We start from the raw sequence: 20,678 nt of genomic DNA on the forward strand, positions 1-20,678 counted from the left end.
CAATTAGACCTGGTTATTAATCTTTGTGCATAGCGAGCGTTGTATACTGAAATAGAACAGTTGTAGAAGGCAAATTGACCACACTTGATGATAGGCCTACAAGTGCAGCTTTGGCATGGAATGCAAATGTATGGCCAGAAAATTTCGATATCGCTGTAGCTAGTCACCATGGTGGCCTTCGAATATATCTAACCTATGTGAATTATGAAATAACTATAGTCTTAGAGCGAACAACCGCTTGGTCTTGGTCTAGGTCCTTGGACGCTCACCTCCTTGCGCTGAAGCCCCTAGGTAATGGTTTCTGTAGCTTAAGCACGAACCCGCCGCGCTCAATGGTATTCACGAAGATATATCCCGACTTGAAATACGCATATGATCCCCCTAGGCACTGTCAGCGATAGCACAACACAAGCAAGGGTGAGACAGGGACTGACAAGTTCCAACGAAGTCAATAACACCACCACCGGGTGTAGAATCATCTTCAGGATAGATATCGAAGAATGCGACTTCTTCCACGCCCCCTCCAGTCGGGTCATCAGGGATAGATCGGAGGTCGAGGACCCGGAAACCGGAGCCGTAGTTCGATTGAAAAGCGAAGCCATCGATGACATACTGGTTGTGGTCGACACTGTGGGCGTTGGTGTTCTTGAAGTAGCCAGTGTTCTTTGGCTTGTCGAGGTTGCTGACATCCCAGATGTACGTCACCGGATGGCCATCGGCGGCTGGTTCAATCTTTTCGTACTCGTCGTACTCATCGTCAAGGACAAGATATTTCTGCCATTTCTGGTCGAGCAGCCAACCTTGGTGGGTATAGTTCGCACCCTCATATGAAGTACGAGAGATGATAGTTGACTTCGACTTGTCCGTAACATCATATCTGCAATATATTAGCACCCCACGATTAGGATTGAGCCGGGAAAACGTGCATGGTGAGAGTGTCCTCATTATAACCATAGCTGCGAATGTATTAGTGACACGGCTCAGTGAAATACGGGGTACAACCTACCAGATTTCGCGTCCCCAATACTTGAAATCAGGTCCCCTATTCGGAGGTAAGCTAGATGACGATTGAGCATGGAAGTATTACCAACCTATAGATCACGCATTGCGCATCGTGCACATAACCATCGTCGGCATTGCACCCCGGCGAAGTCGGGTTAGAAGGATCCTTCAGATCGATGAAGATCAACCCTGCCTTGCAGGTTGAATTTCGGGGGGCGGCTCCGACAGAGTAGGCCCAGCCAGCCTCTTCATTGGTGACCACGTTATGTGTTCGGCCAATCGGCAAGTCAGTGAAATGGCCGGTAACGTCTGTCAAATTCGAGAAGACTGTAGGAGAAGCAGGGTCGACGTTGAGAAGCTTGGTCATGTCGAATAATTGGATGTTGTGGCCCACAGCTTCAGAACCAATGACCATATAATTCCTGTAGCCGCGAATCTCTCGCCAGATAGCAGGAACCGAATTCGTAGGGAGACGTCCAAGATAGACCATCTTTCCTTGCTTGTTGATTTCGAGGAACGCAGTCCCATCGGCTTGTCCTAGGGCAATGAATTCTCGACCCCCAGGAGAGGTCCAGCCCCACGTAGATGAGCCTTCGCCAGTTGCGCTTCCAAGTTCCGCGTGGCTGAGAAAATGGATAAGATCAATCTACAAGGCACGTTTGTTAACATCAGATACTTCCCTTTTTCATATGATGACATACACCCTTGCATCTGAATGTATTCAATTGCCCGCCAGGCGGCACAACGGCAGTGCCGTCGACACATCGGACTTTAGAAGCTATCTCAGGATACCGGTTAGATTGCATCACACCCGCGGCGCGCTGCCGATCCCACGTAGCATGTTTCTTTGCCATGATAGTCTCGTGAATATATCCCGTGTCGTATAGCCTGGCGCCCACTTCCTCATTCTTAGGAAGCTCCCCCCCAATGGCGCCAGCCACCAGTGCGAAACACAGTGACACAAATGACAACATATTGACAAGCGTCTGTGAAAATTTTAGATTGAAAAAGACAAAGTGGTTGAGTTAATCTGAGAATGTCTGGGTATTTCAAGCCATTTGAAGTACTGGCAACCTGCAGATCAACCGGGAGAGGATCTGATAGCTGACCAGAATAGATCGACAGTGTGTGGGAATCCGCACGTCTGGCAACCCCAGAACCATGACATGATTAATATTTGATCTCCTGCTGGAATCGTGAAGGACTTGGACGAGAACTGATAAGGTTAGATTCTGCTGCGCGGTTGCCAAGAAATATATACGAATTGATCAACTCTAAAGAGGGATTTTTTGAGAGCTTTAGGAAGGACAAACTGCGATGCAACATGGACATTGTTGATAGGGTTCGGATCCATTTGTCCATACATTCCATACAATCGCCCGGCGTCTTGGCCTTGAAGCTTGTCTAATCGGTTTCCCCAGGTCCTCGGGACGAGTATAATCCTTGATTGACTGGTTAAATTACATATTGGATTCCGAAAGCCTGCCCAAAGCTCACGATATCGATATGTTGTGGCACGGGTGGCGTTCGAATTTCGGCGCAAGGCATGAAGCTAAACTCGCGGACACATAGTGCGATCGGGAAGGGAAAGGAAAGGAAACATAGCACGTAGAGAACGACATTTCGAAGCCGAGAACAGAAACAATGCGACACAAATCACGCCATAGGAATCAATTGGTTGACCGTTAGACTGCAGTTAATTTGAGCCTGGGAACAAAGAGAGATAGCTTGCCTTGGCTGCCGCGTAGTGTATGTTGTTCCCAAGGGCTATCATCGTGTCAGGGATGAGGGATTTTATGAAAAGGAGAAATTGGAACGACCCAACTTGCCGCCTTGGCTCTTGCCGCCTTCCGTCCACGAAGCGGAGTTTCTCCGCTCCGTTCTCCGCCCCCACGCCAAGTCGTTGCGTACTCGGAAACACCGCGATATTCCACAATGCTTCGTCCTAACTCCCGACATTGTTCAACTTAGATTCGAGAGTCGAGAGGGCAAACGCGATTAGCAAATCGCTACTAATAAGCATCCGTGCAACAATATATCCGACGGTCCGTTCGCTGTTCAACCTCAGAGATCCATTATTACCTCAACTCATCCCGAGACCACGCGGTCCTTGTCCACGAGCACCTCGTCAGAGCACCAGCCAAGGCACTTGCTAGAAAACAGGCCCTTCTATCCGTGTCAAGTCGAAATAAAGTTCCAGGGTATCCTTAAACTTGCCGCTAGCAGCTGATCAATTACTTCCTTTCTGGAAGGTAGTATATGAATGATCGGCGCATGACAACGGTGAACGGTTAGGACCGAAGCCAGCCTTGTTCGGTAGGTGTTCAAGTCCTCCGTGTCCCAAGGCCATGCTTCCTTATCTGTCGTCTTTGTGAACTGCTAGTTATTGGTTCTGTGTGTTCTAATTAGCATATCCCAGTCATATTCCTAGTTCAAAATTCTCCGAAGACTCCGAAATTGCTGCGTTGTTTTATTCACCTGCTGCCTTCGTCAATCGCCAACAAGGGGAAGTCACAATATGCCTGCTCTTCCTTGTAATCAGTTTCCCCAACAATAGAAACGCTGTTCGTTCAAAGAATCGCGTGCGATGGCCACGATATTAATTGGGAGTGACCTTGTTGGTGGTATTTTGACTTTGTTTCCAACTGCCCCTTTAGTATCGAAGTCAGATGTGTATCCGACGCTTCTTCGAATGTGGTATCCCAATTGTCGATCCGGATCAATTGCGTGCTTGTGATTGTCGATCACGTCTAGATCCCAATCGCAATAGATCCCAATCTCAAGATAGCTCAAGGTTCTTAATACTACGCTCTCCCAATAGCGATACGTACGATGGTCTTCAAGTTGCCGAAAAGGAGAGGGAGGACGTCCGTTACGGCTTCTGATCGCGTCATGAATCCCTTCTATCACATCTGCGACAGCTCGGAAGATCTAGTAGTGACGAAGATTTGGGGCTGCCTAACCCAGGTTGATCAAGGTTTGATGGATTTATCTCCCAATTGTTGGTCGAAATTTCCAGTTAAGGTTGTTGCCGTTTTCTAACCTCCTCGAAACGCTGATATAGCCAGCCCATAGTAGCTGCCGGTTCCAATGATGCTACACAACCGTTCTAGTACTTGGTGCTTCCCCTACATATGCTGGACGGGAGGGACTCTGCGCCAGTTTTCCCGATATTCCCTTCAGTGCTCTTATTTTGCACCTCTATGTTCAAATACAGCCAAAACGCTGGAGCATTTCTACTACCACTCTCCGTTTACATCATTTTAATCGCACAATTCTCCTCAAATCGATTCCAACGACCAGTTCTGGACGCGTTAAGCTCTCATTGGTCTATCCTTCTACATTTTAATTAGTCAATATCGTACTAGTCTATACGCGCATCCTCACTTTTACTGACGAGTCGAAATTGCAGATCGAGGATTCCACGTAAGCTGTGCTGTTTTGAATCCTTCCGCTTCTCATTGTAGAGGGACTCCGTTGAAAGCGATGAGGTTTGGGGACCCACCCAAATCACCAATGATCTGGTCCTTTGTCGCTGTTTCTTCCAGCCATTTCTTCATGTCTGCCGGTGTCTGAGGTCCGAGTGCGCTGAGCCGGTTTGCGATCAGGGCAGCGACTTGCGGTGCCGCAACGCTGGTGCCCCATGAATAATATTGATATCGAGAGTTAATGTTGTGGGTGCTCAGCGAAGGCACTCGGCTTCCCGGGGCAAAGATCGTGACGCATTTTCCGATATTGGTTCCCTGCGCCTCGTCTGGTTTCTTTGGAAGTGCGTTATATCCGTTAACGGACCCGACTGAAATGACTCCTACAGCGTTTGCTGGCTGGACCTGGCAACTGTCGCGTTGGTCGTTCCCAGCACAGACGACAAAATGGACTCCTGCCCGGATTGCAGCGGCAACTGCAGTGGACACGTCTGGGACGCCACTGAAACCGTAATGGGACATGGAGATGACTTTCATGTTATTGTCTCCCGGTTGGCGCAGCACCCATTCAATCCCCGCGACTACGTCGTCAGTTTGCGACACATTCTGGTCCGAGGCAATCTTCACGGCAATGGTCGTTGCTCGTGGTGACAGTCCGTTGGCTTTTCCTGCAATTACTCCCGCGCACATCGTTCCGTGGCCGTGGTTGTCATTGTTGTTCGAGCGGCTGACCATGTTGGCTCCAAACCGGACCTCTGACCCTTGAAAACCCGGATGTTGGATATTGATCCCGGTATCAAGCACGTATATCGTGACACTCTGCCCAAGGTAATCATCGTGCGTCCAAGGACCGGAGTTGTATGCTCCATTGTAAGTGCGTAGCGAGAGTCTGACGGCATTCCATCCTCTTCCTCCTTCAACGGTTATGTCACGACGCTGTACAGAGTTGGACTCAAAGTCCTCTTCACCACCCGTCCTGTTCGATTGAGATTGTCCCACGTCCGGCCCTCGTTTTGAGACACTGACACGACCTATACTGGCAATTTCATCCTGTCGCCTGACTAGCTCCACAGTCTGATCATCCAACTTTGCCGAGTATCCCTGGAACACGTCGAAATACTCATGGCGAACTTCGATTGTCCCTTTGCTTTTCGACTCCTGATCCCGCAACCAGTTAATGTGGAGGGTCCTGGCTTCACTTGATATGTCCTTGAATTTGACCAGGTACAATCCCGCGATTTCCTGCGCTCCACGCGGGGGAATGGAAGCGACAGATGCGATAACTGCGGAAAAGACTGACAAAAATACAAACAAGAGCATGGTTCCAAAGCAAGAGAGTGAGGGAAAAGTTTTGGTAGAGAGAAGGGGCCGGCCGTTCGCTGGCGTGACTGATTCGAACAGGTGCCAACTTCATGATACATAAGCCAGGACAGTCAAGACATCTTATGGCATGGGTCCATGTATGCGATTTCCCAAGTGGATCTCATACCCATTCCATTATGAGATTCATGGTCATGCCACCATGTACGCCCCGTTGAAGGGAGTCCTTGCGCACATCGTAACCAATCTATCTGATACAGATTGGGTCATTACTGGCATCATCAGGCCAAAGCCGCTCCCCGTCAGAGCCTCGGACTCAAAATTACCGAGACATCTGTGATGCAGACAAACCTAGAAAGCTTGTCTTTACCCGTTCCCATATCCAGAGGGGATTTTGAAACCATGCCGGGTCGATATTTTGTAACGACGAATGTTTGTTCTGTATTTGTGCTGAATATCCCGAGTATTGTAACAACTGGCAGTAGAAGGTTGAGGCAAACTTTAACATCTCTTCTTCACGATACAAACTGTACAATTCGTTGAATGTACTTGCGCGACAGTTTGCGGTATCACAACCCCGATCCTCCCATCTTTCTCGGCGATGCTTAATTTTTTATCTGCACAAATCCGATTGGCTGCTAATTTGAGAATACGTATATAATCACTTATATTTCAGGGCTATGGTTTGAACGTCTTCAACTTGCGTTAGGTGGTGCTGTGGCTCTAATATCGGTATATTGATCGTTACAACTACCTTGCTAGGTTCGGCAGATCGCCCGGAAGGGGAACGGGATGGTGCTTAAAACCCACACGTCTTTCTTCAGAATTGACAAATTCTATTTGTTGCAAGTTTCACTTGACTACAAGATGTGACATCTAGCGTCTTGTTCTCCATTGCAGTTTGTATCATGCTCCGGTAGCACCGTTAGTCAATTTTGTGGACATGAATTTCCGGTGCTTCTTAGTAGTATCAGATGAAATCAGTGACCCGTATTGCTTAGAGCCTTAAACCCCTGCTCTTTAGAAATTATATGCGATTATAACTAATTTAGAGCACCGGGGTCTAGGCCCTCCGGTATCAGAGGTAATCAAAGGAGCACTATATAGTGAAGGAATCGTCCTCCTTTACTATTGGGTGGAAGCGACTGGCATGATGATAGAGTGAGATACCTTAACAAAAAAATTTACTTACTCTTCTGTCCTCTTTCTTCCTCTTTTAAGTCTCCTCAGTCATGGACCATATCCTCGACCCTGGAGCGACACCCGTTCAGTCATTGACAGCCTTAAAGGTAGCAAGTTCGAATAGTCTCCATTATGGAGTAAGGCTCGACCTCGTCCGACTTTCCCGCAGGAACCAGAATCTCCTCCCACAACACCGTGCTTACAATAGGTCCCAAAATTGGGCACGCTGACCCCAGTAGGGGTGATATGATGAGGCATCATGATCTTGGACAGTCTGGCTCTCCGGCATCTAGAGAAGACTGGGCAATAGGTTAGCATGATGTTGTAAAACCTCTCGTTAACTTTTAAGAGCCAACGAAGCACATCCGACGGATAGATAGCTCTCGATCACGTCTACATTTAACAACAGATGGCATCGATGCAGAAAGCAAGCACTATTCATTCAAATGCTGTCTATGTACCACTGATAGAGTAAACTTTTGCAGCCGGACAATCCATTCCGACCTGGTAATATGAGAGATGGTCCAATGAAGCGCTAATATTCATGTGCAAGCCCTAGATTGGCCAGTACCCGCGGCTTTGGTTTAATAGGTGCCTGCCGCAAAGGTCGAGTTTATTGCCCCAAATTTGATGTTCGAGAAGGTGACTTGCGCATTCGCGGCGCTCGTCTCGAGCTCGTCCGGCTTGCCCGAGCTGGTGGGGCACTCGCCTCTAGCAATGCCCGGTTGACTGGAGTCCTTTTCAGTCGGGAAGTTGGAGTCGAGCCACAGCATGTTCGCGTAATGGTCACCCCATAAGGACATGACGAGAACCATCCCTTTCTCCATGGCCCGTGACATGGATGCCCACCCACCCCTCTCCTTCCAGATGTCTTGATCTCCAAAGACGGATTTTTGTGCGGTGCAGAACTGTTCATTGAGCGAGTTTCCAGTGACTCCCAGGATCTTCGATTCGGAATTCGGGATGACTTTGCCGTTGATGACGTAAAATCGCTTGATTTCGCTGAGCGTCCCGCTCCCCCCGGTGAGGAACTGGGTAACCACGGTGATCTTGCCGCTGGTATCGACGGTCTTTCCTTTTCCATAGAAACTCTTGTCACCCATCCGGAAGGAGTTGAAGTCGCAGCCATCTGGATCGCATATTCCGGCGTATCGTGTGGAGGAGTATGTCCCACCGCAATCGTCGCCCTCGCATATACTGTAGGCTTCCGTTTGGCAGGAATGAGGCGTGACGGCAGTGGAGACGCTGTTGGCCTCCCATACATCCATTTCCGCGCAGCAGGCTCCCTTGCCGCCGGCGCCGGCATTCTTGTCGGTGTCGGACGGTGTCCAGCCCTCCGCATTGGCCTGAGATTGGTTAGAGAGCCCATTTTCGCACGATGGAACGGCTTTGAACATACTTCGCCTCCAATAAACTTCAGGTCCCGTGGGCATTGCGCATCGCAATATCCGGTTCCATACCTACGCGAGAGTCAGATAATCTCGCTCAGCCATCAAGACAGCAGCCTGGACTGACTTTGGACCCGCGGTATTGCCCTTATATTGCGACACGCCTCCATCAGCATCCATAGACACAAAGTATAGAGCAGAATTAAGCCCGCATGGAATTTGCGAAAGATCCACATCGAACGTGAATTCCTTGTCAAGAAGCTTGTATATCTGATATTTGTTGTCGTCTTCCATCATGTACATCCGCGATCCGATATTGGTCGAGTACTGTCCCTTCGTGACGTATTTTAGGGTCAGGGAGTTTCCTCCGGCGGTGACGCCATATGCTATCAGATGGTTCAGTCACATTATCCAATGTTCAGGTTGAGAAGACGCACTTCCGGAATAGTCCGCTCCTTCTATTTCACAGTCGGAGGTACAGGCTGAATTGCTCGCGCAAGACCACGTATTGCCATCATAACAATTCGTAGTGCCCCCTTTCTGATGCAGCCAACGCCAGTTGGAGTCGAGAACGACCTTTCCAGCCTTGGCAGAACATGAGCCTGGAGCCGTGCATTCTTGCCAGTTCATAGACGGATGAGTCTCAGGCGTTTGTGTCCCCGCAATTTGAGCGGTGACCGAAGTAGTGAGTGCTAAGAGAAGAACCGAAAGAGCAGCCATGACGATAACAAGACAGATGGCGAGTTCACCAGCAATGACCACGTATTCTACGACGCATGGAGCGACTGATCTTTATATCATGAAAGGCTAAAAGGAAATTGCAATGAAAGACAAGGACTTGCCTCTGTCGCTCCTGGGAGATGGAAACTGTACGATAGCGGTCATCCATCATATTGTTCCATATCCGGGCATGTGAGCCAAGGTTCCGTCGAACATTACGCATTCATCCAAAGCGAATCGGAGGCAACGAATCCGGCGACCTTTCCAGCATAGCGAGTCCCGATGCGATATCAGACCTGGACGGCTGAACTCCGGAGTTCCTGTTATATTCCGCTCATTGAGACTGGATGAGCCATATACCGAAGGAGAACATACGCAGATAAATCAAAGCATCCCTGCGGTAGAAATGCCTCCAATTGGCGCATGGCTAGAAACTGGTAGGAGTAATGACGGTAATTTGAACTCGACATATGACTGGCTGGACTAGGTAGGATGTTGATGAAATCGATTTGAAAACCTGGGGGATCGCAGCGTCCGGTCTGAAATGAGAACATGCAAAGCACAAGGTCTGCACCTCCGCATGTTTCATGAACATAGAAAAACGAACATGGAAAATTGAATATCAGATCACGGTGGGCGAACAATGGCACAGAGTCTCAACTCAGCGACATTGAATGGCGTGTGACCTTGTTGGAGAGCAATTTTCCCTTCCATACAAGAAACGTAGCAAATGAGATAGGCAATATCGAGGGGAAGATCAAACCATATCCTCATGGAAATCATTAGTCCGTTAGTCGAGCTGTAGGCAAGTTTGATGCCGCTCATGTCGTTCGGTTCCATGCCATGTTGGTGAACCCTCTCAAGCATAGAACTATCGCTCAATCATGTCTGAAGGATGCTGGAGACAGTGCAAAAAAGGATAGGGAGCAGAGACGTATAACTAGTCAGAGAGAGGAGTTGAAAACGATGTGCAAGTGAGAAAGCCACTGTAGGCCATGGGCCCGCTGATGAGGTAATCACCGTGCCAGTGTTGGCTGTTGCGGTCAGGAACTCAGGATTGCTGCAGTACGCTAGCCAAATTGGGCTCCCCTTCCTATGGACCATGACCACCCCCTGTATATCATAGCCAGACTATCCGAGCTTATGGATGCTTTAATCGGAAATGATGGTGGCGGTAGATTCCTCGGGGGTCGAGGGAAGAGTTGGAGATGAGTATTATCCACGACCACACGAGAGGACCACGTCATGACCACGGATCCTGACCGAACCAGGTGGTTAGAACTTAGAAGTTCTGCCTTTGCTAGACTTCGGATTATTGATAGTCATAATAATTCCGAATAATGGACAAAACACGCAATGATGGGACGAGTATTGAACAGTCGAATTAATTGTGACGCCTCAACCTATATGGCCCGGTGTCCCATACCATGCATACTCGGGGACGCCAAACAGCGTGGTATAAAATACAGCGAAACGAAGAAACTGGTAGTCCCGCCAGAAACGCCAATGCGCCCATAAGCATCCCCCCACCTACCGCAGCTCACACCTGCTCCCACCTCGTCCGTCGCCTCCGTGCCCCATCATCGCCAAACAGATCGCCCGCCTCCCGACAGTACCGCACCTCTTTCCCCCCCGACGCCGTTACTTCGCTCGCCCAGCACACGACCGCCGCGTCGACGATGCCCCCCAGTACGCCCTCCATGGCGCCGAGCACGCCCCACGCGATGCCGCTGGCCACCAAGCCGACGACATACGCGTACAGCGACCCGCGGACGGTCTTCGCGGGGTTATATGCGGGGGCGGTGTCCAGATTGCGGGAGGTCGACACCCAGGCGGCGAAGCCCATGGCGAGGGCGGTGATGTAGCGGACGCCGTGGAGGATGAGCTTGGCGAGGTGGTAGGGGAGGAGGGGGACGGAGCCGGAGCGGTCGAAGGATGCTGGGGTGAGTGTCGTGGTGGCGCGGTGGGCGGCGCCGAAGTCGAGGGAGGTAAGGCCGCGCGCGGAGATGGAGAGAGGTTGGGAATGGATGGCGGCGTAGGTGAGGGTGAGAGGGTTGGTGAGGCTGGCGATGGTGGAGGGGACGAAGGAGTAGGCGCACATCGTGAAGATGCCGGAGAGACGACGGGGGAGGATGAGGAATGGGAGACGAACGCAGAGGGTGAGTATGGAGGCAAAACAGATCGTGCCGAAGAGCGTATCGGCAGAATGCGTGAGAGAGGCGGTCACGACTTGGCGAGAGGTGGGAGCGGGGACGGAGTATCGGTGGAAATACCACTGGGATACAACGGCGGCAGTGGTTGCTCGCTGCATACCGGAGATGACCGACTGCGTCCACGCGAAGACGAGGACGAAGAATGCTCCGAGCCACCACGTCGTCCAGTCGATGATGAAGAAATTCTTGGCGCTCGAGAAATGCCCGCCGAGGAAGACCCGCGTAAACATGCTAACCCAAATCCACGTCCAGATCAGGAAGATGGCCAGGACACCGAAACCAATCATCATCAAACTTGAGTGCGATGCGAGGATCTTGACGGAGAATTCGAGAATGGCAGTTGCCCGATCGATGGAGTGCCTTGCTTTGATGACCGAGATACTCCAGACGATGGAGCCAATGAGGGGGATGAAGGAAAAGTAGCGCATTGCGATGTCTTGGAATTTGAGGGAAGCCCGGGGCGAGTGGAAGCTTGTTACGAAGGGGTATAGCCAAAATGAGAATAGAACGATCGGGACCCCTCCGACAATGAGGTAGACCAAGGGCCTAGAATATGACCGTAAGAGGCTCAACCACAGGACACCGATCACAGTCGCCACGAAGGTATCTACTATGAGAATATGATAGGACTTGTACAGGGTCGAGTATATCGTGTCGCCGATCGGATGTTTGGCGTCGGGTTTATCCGTACTCATATAAACCAAGAAGAAGCTAGCAAAAAGAGATGCGAAGCACACCCCGAAGAGCGTCGACCAAAAGAGGTCGTATCGAGGAGTCTCGGCCGGTTCGATACCGACGCCTGGTGGTACGCTTTCTCTGTCCGGACTCCGGGGCCGCGGGTTTACTCTTGCGGCATCATCGTCTGTCTCCTGTGGTAGGAATGACTGCAGCAATGGCCTCCTCTGACCTGGAGGTGTGCGGAAGTTCTGAAAAGGGGGGTCGTCATCAGGGTCATATTCCGAAGCATCTGCCGCGGGGAGTTGTTCCATGCTTTCTCGTATCGTGGAGGCCAGATCGACATCCATCAGCCTTCCTTTTCCTTTGTCCGATATTGAACCGTGGTCTGGTCGTATTCCGTCCTCCGCAACCTCCTCGACAGGGTCTATACCCGGAATTTTGGGTCTGATTCCCGGTCGTGTTGATCTCCATGAGCTTTTCCCATTCCTGGCAGTCGAATGTGGTCGTAGATGGTTCGTCTTAGCGGCTTCTCCGCTCTCTTCTAGATTCGGCGAGTGGCCGACATCATCCTCACCCTCCGACGACCCAGATAGATTCCCAAACTGTCTTCTTGACCTTTGCAGGGCGTAGAAGTCGGCAACTTCTCTTTCCCGCTCCTCCCCATCGTCCTCTTCTCCAATATCGTCGGTCACGCTGTAAAACAGCGGAGCTGGCGCCTGGGCTCGTGATCCGAACGGGAACCGCGCGAACTGCGAGCCGCCGTTTTGATACGGGTTGCCTAAGGCCGACCTCTGCTGCTGATGCCTGGACGACGAGAACCTCGACGGGCCGAGAGCGTGCTGGCCGCGTTGTTTATCGTGCATATTGCGGGTTGTGGAGTTTGCGGGATCTCCGCCGAGGGACAGTCGCGACTGCGACTGGGCTAGGAAGCGGGAGGCATCTGTATATCAAGCAGGCGGCTGTTAGACGTCACGCGTATTCCTTCATGGGGCGCCTTTGAGACAAACACTCGATCATGTGCAGCTCTCAGGTTCCCGGTGCTGATAAGACAACGTACATTCGGAAAACATCCTGCCCTCCCCTTGAGCGCCCCGGCGCTCCTTTTCCTTTCTCTACACTGTGATAATTCCGAATCCTCCTCTTTCTAGTATTTGGCCGTCTGCGAGGATGACTCCTCTCTATTACCGGTAGGCTGAAGCTCACGAGCTCACGTGATGGGGGAAGTGGGAGTGTTCCTTCGAAGGAGCCAATCGAACTCGTGTGTCTAGTCCAAGTATATCGGGGGGGTTGATAGTAGTAAATAGGATATCAGTTACAGTAAGCCAAAGAAGGAGATATCGCAGTTGCTCTAGGTAGCCGTCTGAAGCTCCAGATCGGCAAGCTGGTGGCGTAGTTGAGTGGAAGTGCAGTCATAGGGTGAGGATATCATAGGGCATACCTACTGCAGGCTGCTATCAAGCTGAATGACCGCAGCCTGTTCCGACCGAGTGACAGACAGTTCCGTACTCCCCTAGTCCCCTGTCCCAGCCTGTCCCAGCCTGTGAGTGGGTCAGTGGGGTGTGACCTAATTACTCCATACCATGAACCAGACCATGAGCGGTCGTACGAGCCTGAGGTTGCAAGGCAGCCAATTACTCAGCTGCACAGGACAACAAGTATGACGCCGATCCTCCGACCGTGTGAACCAGAAACTAGAGGAAGCTCATCAATCGTCCCAAATCTCCTTCAAGAGAGATAGATATAATTCCAATATTAAGGTAGCCAACTTTTTTGGGATATACACAGAATCCCATTTCCTTGAATCTCACTCATACTTCTTTCCATTCTTCTTCTTTGTCTGTCATTGCCCTGCCGTTGCTTTGAGCCTGCATGCTCTCCTGCGCCGCACCAGACCAAGGCATCCGTCAAAGAAATTAGCTATCTAAGATCTTTGAGCTTGCAAAGAACTTCGAATTACTTGAAGAACTAGAACCAACACAGTTGAGCGACCACCTATTCCATGCCCCAGCCATGGGATTACATCGCAAAGATAGTCTCCTTGGGAGACTCCGGGTGCGGGAAATCAAGCGTATGCCTCGATCGCACCACCTTGACTGCGAAACCCGCTGACCGCCATCTAGTTAACCATCCGACTATGTGAGGGCCGGTTCTCCCCCTACCACGACGTAACCATCGGCGTCGAATTCGGCTCCCGCATCGTCCCCGTCGGACCGCCGGCGTCCCACGCCCTCCGAGTCAACGACCCTTCCACCACCAACACCGACGATGGCCCTCCGCTGGGACTTCCCGAGCCAAAGCCAAAAGTGGAGAAACAAAAGCAGAAGCACATGAAGCTCAGCATATGGGACACCGCGGGCCAAGAGACCTACAAGTCGGTCACGCGGAGCTACTTCCGGGCTGCCAGCGGCGCGCTGCTGGTCTTCGACATCACGCGACGCGAGACGTTCCTATCCGTTACATCGTGGCTGAACGACCTGCGGCAGATCGCGGAAGACCATGTCGTCGTGGTGTTGGTGGGGAATAAGTCCGATCTGGCGGGCTCGAGCATGGGGACGGACGGCGAAAACCGGCGGCAAGTGCGCAAAGAGGAGGCGGATCAGTGGTGCAAGGACAACAACGTGATGTGCTACGTTGAGACGAGCGCGAAGAGCGGCGAGGGCGTCGAAAGTGCATTCTTACAGGTTGCAGAAAGGATATATCAGAACATTGAGGCGGGGATGTACGATCTGAACGATCGTCGGAGCGGAGTGAAGGGGCCGAAGCTGGGGAATAATGCGAGGACGGTGAATCTAGGGTTGAATGATCGCGATGGAGGGAAGGGGGCCGGAAATGGCTGTTGTTGAGTTGTCGACGGCATCTCCTGGGAACATCCATATCATTGGGGTCCCCAACATTCTTGTCTGTTCTTATTCGAAACTTATGTGTCCGATGAGCATGGCGTTACGGATCGTCACTCGAAGTATACGCAGTCGGCCTTTCATGGGCCTAACCGCTTGTTACGTGGATTACCTATATTATACTTGTGGCACGGCTTAAGTGTCCTTGGAAAGCTTGGGCCAACGATAATTGTTTTTCGTTTGAAGTCCTTTTTAATCTTCCATGTCGGGCTAATCTAGAGTTCTTGTCCGGTTATTGTCAAGATTGCAAGAATGCTTCCTGTGAGCACACATGACCACATATATTTGATACCAACTGCCGGAATGAGGGACGGAACGAAAAATGAATATCAAATCAGTCGCTGTAAAGAGCTTGGCACTTAGGAAGTTTGGACTATCGAATTGCGCGGCCTGACAAGTCACAAGAGTGACAACGGATCTGCGACGTTTCCCACGCCGATCAATCTCCTTCTCCGATCCCACCGCCAAGCCTCGCCGATATGGTCCTCTACTTCGATGGGTTGGTGGAAATCTGGACCAATTTTCCAAGACTTCGTCCGCTGGAGATTGATCATTTGCTTTCTTGGGTAATCTCTTGCGACTACTTATGATGACACGCCAAGGCGTCGCTAGACGGCATCCCACGATGATCAGAAAGTAGCTCCGGCCAAGACCATGCCGTGAAATGCTTTACGCGGCTTGGGGGGCAGTGATGGATAGGGAGGGCTGATCAGCGAGGGAGCAGTGATTTGTTAGATATGAGTTCCAGAGGAATATATACCCGACGGCCTATCGAAGGTTTCCTCCTCCCGCATCGCTTCGCGCTTTATGAACTCTGTCCCGTTCATCTCGTGTCTAGCGTATCATACCATCGGAATATCTCAACATAATGCCCCGATTGGCGCCCCGACCGAGCCGAAGCAGCGAGAATCTGAACCCCGATCTCTCCGTATTGCGCAAGTGGCATAAACTCGGAGATCATATGTCTAAAGATGAAAGAGAGTGGAACGATCCCGTCATCCCATCCAGACCGAGCTCCGGACCGTACGTACCCCCTCTCCAACACCCCCATCCCCTCACAACATCTAACCTCTCCACAGCGGTCAAACCCCTACCACCTGCCGCCACAGCCTCTGGCAGCTCCTCGACGTCAATGGCTCCCCTAATTTCCGCTGCCGAGTCTGCAGCATCGACGCCAACCAGAGTCGCCAACCTCCTGAGACCTGCCGCCACAGCCTCTGGCAGCTGGTCCGGGTCGACGGCGCGGCCCATTTCTACTGCAAAGCCTGCGGTATTGACGCCGACCAGCTGACGACCGCTTCCGCGCGCCCCGCGCAACGGCGTCCGAAACAAGCGGCTGGGGGACGGGATGTGGTGGCGCTGGAGGATGGTGACGAACTGCGGGGTCTGGCCGTTATAGACTCTCCATTATCTTCGGGAGAAACGCCTGGGTCCTTCGTCGAGCCGAATAGCTCGCCAAGTGCCGTTCCTTGGAAGGCGACCGACACGGAGCATGACCACCATCACCCAGCGGAACCCCGCAGCGTCAACTCCGCTGCTCCCACTCGTCCACCTCCACCACCCCCTTTCACCATCAACACCGACTCCGTTCTCACCACCTCGAGCGTTGCCATCCAACCCGATCCATCCACCCTTCCCCCACCACGCATCCCCCGTCCCCCCATCCCCGACACCCCAGCCACGTCCTCCAAACGCGTCTCCCTCCGCCTCGACCCCGCCGCCGTAGTGCTGCCCTCCGAACCAGTCGTCCCACCCGCGCACCCCACGCCCAAACGCCTCAGCATCCACCGAGCCCCCCGATGGTTCGAAACCGTCCCAGCCCTCAGCGTCCGCGTCAAGCTCAGCCCAAAAGGGAAGCCCACCCCCGGCGGCGGAAATACGACGCCACCCCGCTCCACCCCAACCCGCGCCACCCAACACACATCCCGTCCCGCCCGAAGTCCGAAGACGCACCTCGCGCTCTCCGGAGCTAACGACGCACGCGTTCTGCAGCGGATGCTGGCGTGTGCGATATTCTTGCTGCCAGAGGGACATGCGCCGGAGATGGGGAGGGAGAAGCGGTTTGGGGTGGTGGAAGGGGAGAGGAGGGAGGGGGAGGAGCAGTGGGCGGTGGATGTGGGCGGTGAAGGGGTGGGGAGGAGAGGAGGGCGGGGGGTGGTGCCGGATGAGCGGGGGAGGGCGGTACCGGTGGGGGGAGCGGGTCGGGGTGCGGAGAGTATAAAGTATAGGGTGGTGATTGCCGAGCGGAATGCTTGAGGTGATGGCTTCGGACGGAGAGCTTATAGTAGTATACTTATGGGAAAATGGCGTCGGTAGTGGGTTCGGATCGCGGCGTCTATCCAGTTATCAAATACTCGGTGCATGACACCATTTCCTTGCGACGACACAATTCAGAACAAGAAATCGCATATAAGAGCCTATGGTTCAGGCAGTTTGCAATTCTAAGCTACATCCGCTACCACCTGCCGTGAACACTATAACTTCGGCTTTTTGAAATACTCTTATCGCCACCAGCTCCGCCGATTTCCTGGGATGTCGTGATACTCGGGTGAAAACAAGAAAAGGGGGGCAAGGCTCCAAACACAAATCGGGATCGAACAATCGCGGCTCCGTTCCGTCCATCTTTTGTCCAGTGTGGTCGCGTATCATGTGAACTCGTTATTCGGAAACTTGCTTGTCGTAGTCGTCGAATTAAAGTGGGAAGGTGAACGGAAACGGAGCCCATGACTATGCTAGCACTTTCGGACGCGCCTGAGGAGTCGATACACACACTACTGGGTTGTCAGCTCACGGTCCTTAAATGACTCCGGCCCCTCAATGTTTACCTTAGAAGCACTTGCGGTGGACGATGGAAGGACCACTCTCATCGTACTCCTGCTTCGAGATCCACATCTGTTGGAAGGTGGAGAGGGATGCAAGAATAGAACCACCGATCCAGACGGAGTATTTGCGCTCAGGAGGAGCAATGATCTTGACCTTCATGGATGACGGAGCAAGAGCAGTGATTTCCTTCTGCATACGGTCGGAGATACCAGGATACATGGTAGTACCACCAGACTATCATGGGTTAGCCAACTGTTCTGGTCAATTGAACGCGAATTTCCTTACCATGACAATGTTGCCGTACAGATCCTTACGGACATCAACGTCGCACTTCATGATGGAGTTGAAGGTGACAACGTGGATACCACCAGATTCGAGACCCAACACGCTCGGCTGGAACAGAGCCTCAGGAGCACGGAAGCGTTCATTGCCAATGGTGATGACCTGACCGTCGGGGAGTTCGTAGGACTTCTCCAAGCTGGAGCTCTGGCTGGCGGTCTGGATCTCCTGCTCGAAGTCGAGGGCAACGTAGCAGAGCTTCTCCTTGATGTCACGAACGATTTCACGCTCGGCAGTGGTGGAGAAGGTGTATCCTCGCTCAGCCAGGATCTTCATGAGGTAATCAGTGAGATCACGACCGGCCATGTCGACACGCGAGATGGCGTGGGGAAGAGCGAAACCCTCGTAGATGGGGACAACGTGGGTGACACCGTCACCGGAATCGAGGACGATACCGGTGGTACGACCGGAGGCGTACAGGGACAAGACGGCCTGGATGGAGACATAGAACGCGGGAGCATTGAAGGTCTCGAAGACGATTTGAGTCATCTTCTCACGATTCGACTTGGGGTTGATCGGGGCCTCGGTGAGCAGGACGGGGTGCTCCTCGGGGGCAACACGAAGTTCGTTGTAGAAAGTGTGATGCCAGATCTTCTCCATGTCGTCCCAGTTGGTGACGACACCGTGCTCGATCGGGTATCTCAAAGTAAGGATACCACGCTTGGATTGAGCCTCATCACCGACATAGGAGTCCTTCTGACCCATTCCAATCATGATACTGCGCTCTTATCAGTCCGGGATCTCCATGATTTCCAAGGGTGGGATCAATTACCCATGATGGCGAGGTCGGCCGACAATGGACGCTGCACGATCAGAGATGTCAGCCAATCAGATCTCACATATCGATGCCAATATCTTCCAGGTGGCCAGATGATGGGGGAGGGATGGACTTACGGAAAACAGCTCGAGGTGCGTCATCACCGGCGAAACCGGCTTTGCACATACCCGAACTACACTCATGTTAGCGAGCCCCTAGAACTGAGATGAAGACATTGGAAGCTGTAGCAAAAACATTCATTGCTGCTATGGCCACGTCGAAGCAATATCGCACAGCTCTTCAAGCTTGTGGGATTCCGAGTCGGTGAGGGGCAGAAGATGGCTTACCCATTGTCGATGACGAGAGCGGCAACTTCTTCTATTGACGCAAAAGCATGTCAGTATCGATTCGCTTCGGATGTCTCTTATCTCGTCGAAGAAAATGATGTCCGGAATGGAGGGACCGAGTAGGATTGGGAACTCACCTTCCATGGCTGCGGTGTTGGAGTTTTAAACTACAGGGAGATTGCGGCGGGGATGTTGCGAGTAGTCCAAGACGAAATGGGAGATGGGAAGGATGAGAGAATAGACAACAAGAAGATGTGCCTTGAGAGATAGAATCGAGAGGTGAAGAAGGGGAGAGGCAATTGTGGAGAGTTGGGTGTCAGTAGGAGAAGCGGGCGCTGGCAAGGAGCGATTGCGATCTAAATAAGAGGAAGTGAGAAACCGTCGATGTCCGTCAAAATTGGCGGTGGGTGGTCCGAGCTCAGCTGGGGGGTGGAAAGCCGATGCCTGGAAAGGTGGAAGGGGGAAAGAACAGCCAGAGGAACGAGGGTGGTTGGCGAATGATGAGGAAGATGTGTCTGCCACCTGTCTGCCAACTATCTGCCACAAGTAGGAGGCACGTACCCGCCGCTCTTTCCAGAATCCATCCATTGTAGGCGCCTTCGTCAGAGTCCGTGAGCGCCCTGCAAATCAACCGAACCAGATCGATCGGGGGGTGACATGGTATGTGAATACTGAATACATAGAATCATCAATCATCAATATTCATCACCGCCTTTCTCACTCTCACTGTCTTACTACTACGTATCATCCCCCAAGTACGTCCGTATTAGAGTATATAATAATAGCTAACCCAACAGCATGAATGCTGCGCATCTCCGTCAGAAGCCGGCTGTGCTCGAGCGATCCACGTCTCCATGCTGATGGCGTGCAGCCTCGCCAGCCAACGCGGCTCTTTCAGTCTCATCCCAACTCCCCATCTCCACTTGCCATCGACTATAATTCCGCCTTGAACATTTACAGTTATCTGGATGGGACAAGAATGCAGCTGCCTATCGGTACGCGCGTTCCATTGCCACACGAACACTTCAATTCCACTGTAGGTACCAAGTCAGAGCAGCAATCGGAAGCTTGGCCATCCATGAGAACAACATGAACAACCTATGAGTACGTGGAGGGCCTATGGGGCATTGTATATTCGTATTGCCATATCATACCACGATGGAATGCTTCCATCAGGAACTCACTTGTCGCATCGAGCACCATCATGGACTCGTGGTCCTCGATCGGTCCATCCTCCCTCTTCACGCCTTAATCATACTGCCCACGTCACCCGGAAAGGAAGGAGGGGTAGCTCTTAGCGGGACGCCCAGCCCTCCCCGCGCTCCGTGTCTTGTTCTCCTTTCCCCGCTCCGCTCCCGGCCCTGCACGTGAACTGCCGTGCTGCACCTCAACCACCCTCGGAGGAGTGGAAGTAATTAACTCATGTATCATGCCGTGGACGAGGTCTGATATCGATGTCGTCCAAGGCAATGTAATTTGTATGTGGACCGCCAACTTCTGTGACTCCCATCTACCTCGCGACAATATGATGCTATGATAAGCCCATCGAAGCAGAGAGAACTGAACCGAATGACCTAGCAAACTCCG

The 20,678-nt window shown here is 52.1% G+C and overlaps 7 protein-coding genes across 7 annotated transcripts; 2 read left to right on the top strand and 5 right to left on the bottom strand.

Moving 5' to 3' along the window:
* Window positions 1-152: 152 nt before the first annotated feature.
* On the bottom strand, window positions 153-2,276 carry P152DRAFT_483300 (uncharacterized protein). The gene is made up of 6 exons (XM_033681936.1): window positions 1,704-2,276; window positions 1,092-1,648; window positions 1,007-1,042; window positions 927-956; window positions 435-877; window positions 153-381 (listed from the first exon to the last, which is right to left on the bottom strand). The coding sequence occupies exons 1-6, from the start codon at window positions 1,974-1,976 to the stop codon at window positions 266-268; spliced, it is 1,455 nt and encodes a 484-aa protein (XP_033532592.1). The 5' UTR covers window positions 1,977-2,276; the 3' UTR covers window positions 153-265.
* Window positions 2,277-4,475: 2,199 nt separating this feature from the next.
* Window positions 4,476-5,528, bottom strand: P152DRAFT_364195 (subtilisin-like protein; the record flags this gene model as incomplete). The annotated part of the gene is made up of 2 exons (XM_033675405.1): window positions 4,476-5,378; window positions 5,454-5,528. Coding segments are annotated over 2 exons (978 nt in total), but the record flags the coding sequence as incomplete, so codon positions are not given.
* Window positions 5,529-7,390: 1,862 nt separating this feature from the next.
* On the bottom strand, window positions 7,391-9,235 carry P152DRAFT_459837 (uncharacterized protein). The gene is made up of 4 exons (XM_033679762.1): window positions 8,755-9,235; window positions 8,445-8,703; window positions 8,329-8,389; window positions 7,391-8,275 (listed from the first exon to the last, which is right to left on the bottom strand). The coding sequence occupies exons 1-4, from the start codon at window positions 9,035-9,037 to the stop codon at window positions 7,514-7,516; spliced, it is 1,365 nt and encodes a 454-aa protein (XP_033532594.1). The 5' UTR covers window positions 9,038-9,235; the 3' UTR covers window positions 7,391-7,513.
* Window positions 9,236-10,410: 1,175 nt separating this feature from the next.
* On the bottom strand, window positions 10,411-13,384 carry P152DRAFT_459838 (uncharacterized protein). The gene is made up of 2 exons (XM_033679763.1): window positions 12,986-13,384; window positions 10,411-12,868 (listed from the first exon to the last, which is right to left on the bottom strand). The coding sequence occupies exons 1-2, from the start codon at window positions 12,996-12,998 to the stop codon at window positions 10,578-10,580; spliced, it is 2,304 nt and encodes a 767-aa protein (XP_033532595.1). The 5' UTR covers window positions 12,999-13,384; the 3' UTR covers window positions 10,411-10,577.
* Window positions 13,385-13,927: 543 nt separating this feature from the next.
* Window positions 13,928-14,771, top strand: P152DRAFT_400022 (GTP-binding protein-like protein RAB2; the record flags this gene model as incomplete). Its single annotated transcript, XM_033676548.1, has 2 exons — window positions 13,928-13,996; window positions 14,049-14,771. The coding sequence occupies 2 exons, from the start codon at window positions 13,928-13,930 to the stop codon at window positions 14,769-14,771; spliced, it is 792 nt and encodes a 263-aa protein (XP_033532596.1).
* A 922-nt stretch (window positions 14,772-15,693) lies between these two features.
* P152DRAFT_475029 (uncharacterized protein) lies at window positions 15,694-17,081 on the top strand (the record flags this gene model as incomplete). Its single annotated transcript, XM_033681382.1, has 2 exons — window positions 15,694-15,848; window positions 15,905-17,081. 2 exons carry the CDS (start codon window positions 15,694-15,696, stop codon window positions 17,079-17,081), a joined length of 1,332 nt encoding a protein of 443 aa, XP_033532597.1.
* A 365-nt stretch (window positions 17,082-17,446) lies between these two features.
* P152DRAFT_72793 (Actin, gamma) lies at window positions 17,447-19,666 on the bottom strand. Its single transcript, XM_033683211.1, has 8 exons — window positions 19,653-19,666; window positions 19,229-19,447; window positions 19,092-19,122; window positions 18,882-18,937; window positions 18,760-18,790; window positions 17,934-18,705; window positions 17,651-17,882; window positions 17,447-17,596 (listed from the first exon to the last, which is right to left on the bottom strand). Exons 2-7 carry the CDS (start codon window positions 19,233-19,235, stop codon window positions 17,652-17,654), a joined length of 1,128 nt encoding a protein of 375 aa, XP_033532598.1. The 5' UTR covers window positions 19,236-19,447; window positions 19,653-19,666; the 3' UTR covers window positions 17,447-17,596; window position 17,651.
* Between the last annotated feature and the right edge of the window lie 1,012 nt (window positions 19,667-20,678).

This window comes from Eremomyces bilateralis, assembly GCF_010015585.1.
Source record: "Eremomyces bilateralis CBS 781.70 unplaced genomic scaffold P152scaffold_15, whole genome shotgun sequence".
NCBI classification, from domain to species: Eukaryota; Fungi; Ascomycota; class Dothideomycetes; order Eremomycetales; family Eremomycetaceae; genus Eremomyces; species Eremomyces bilateralis.

Coding starts and splice junctions, on each gene's coding strand:
- P152DRAFT_483300 (XM_033681936.1), bottom strand. CDS start 1,976: ATGTTGTCATTTGTGTCACTGTGTTTCGCACTGGTGGCTGGCGCCATT. Junction 957..1,006: donor TATTGGGGACGCGAAATCTG/GTAGGTTGTACC, acceptor ATACATTCGCAG/CTATGGTTATAATGAGGACA. Junction 382..434: donor TATTGACTTCGTTGGAACTT/GTCAGTCCCTGT, acceptor GACAGTGCCTAG/GGGGATCATATGCGTATTTC.
- P152DRAFT_459837 (XM_033679762.1), bottom strand. CDS start 9,037: ATGGCTGCTCTTTCGGTTCTTCTCTTAGCACTCACTACTTCGGTCACC. Junction 8,704..8,754: donor AGGAGCGGACTATTCCGGAA/GTGCGTCTTCTC, acceptor ACCATCTGATAG/CATATGGCGTCACCGCCGGA. Junction 8,276..8,328: donor TGAAGTTTATTGGAGGCGAA/GTATGTTCAAAG, acceptor AACCAATCTCAG/GCCAATGCGGAGGGCTGGAC.
- P152DRAFT_72793 (XM_033683211.1), bottom strand. Junction 18,938..19,091: donor GCTCTCGTCATCGACAATGG/GTAAGCCATCTT, acceptor ACATGAGTGTAG/TTCGGGTATGTGCAAAGCCG. Junction 17,883..17,933: donor TGTACGGCAACATTGTCATG/GTAAGGAAATTC, acceptor AACCCATGATAG/TCTGGTGGTACTACCATGTA.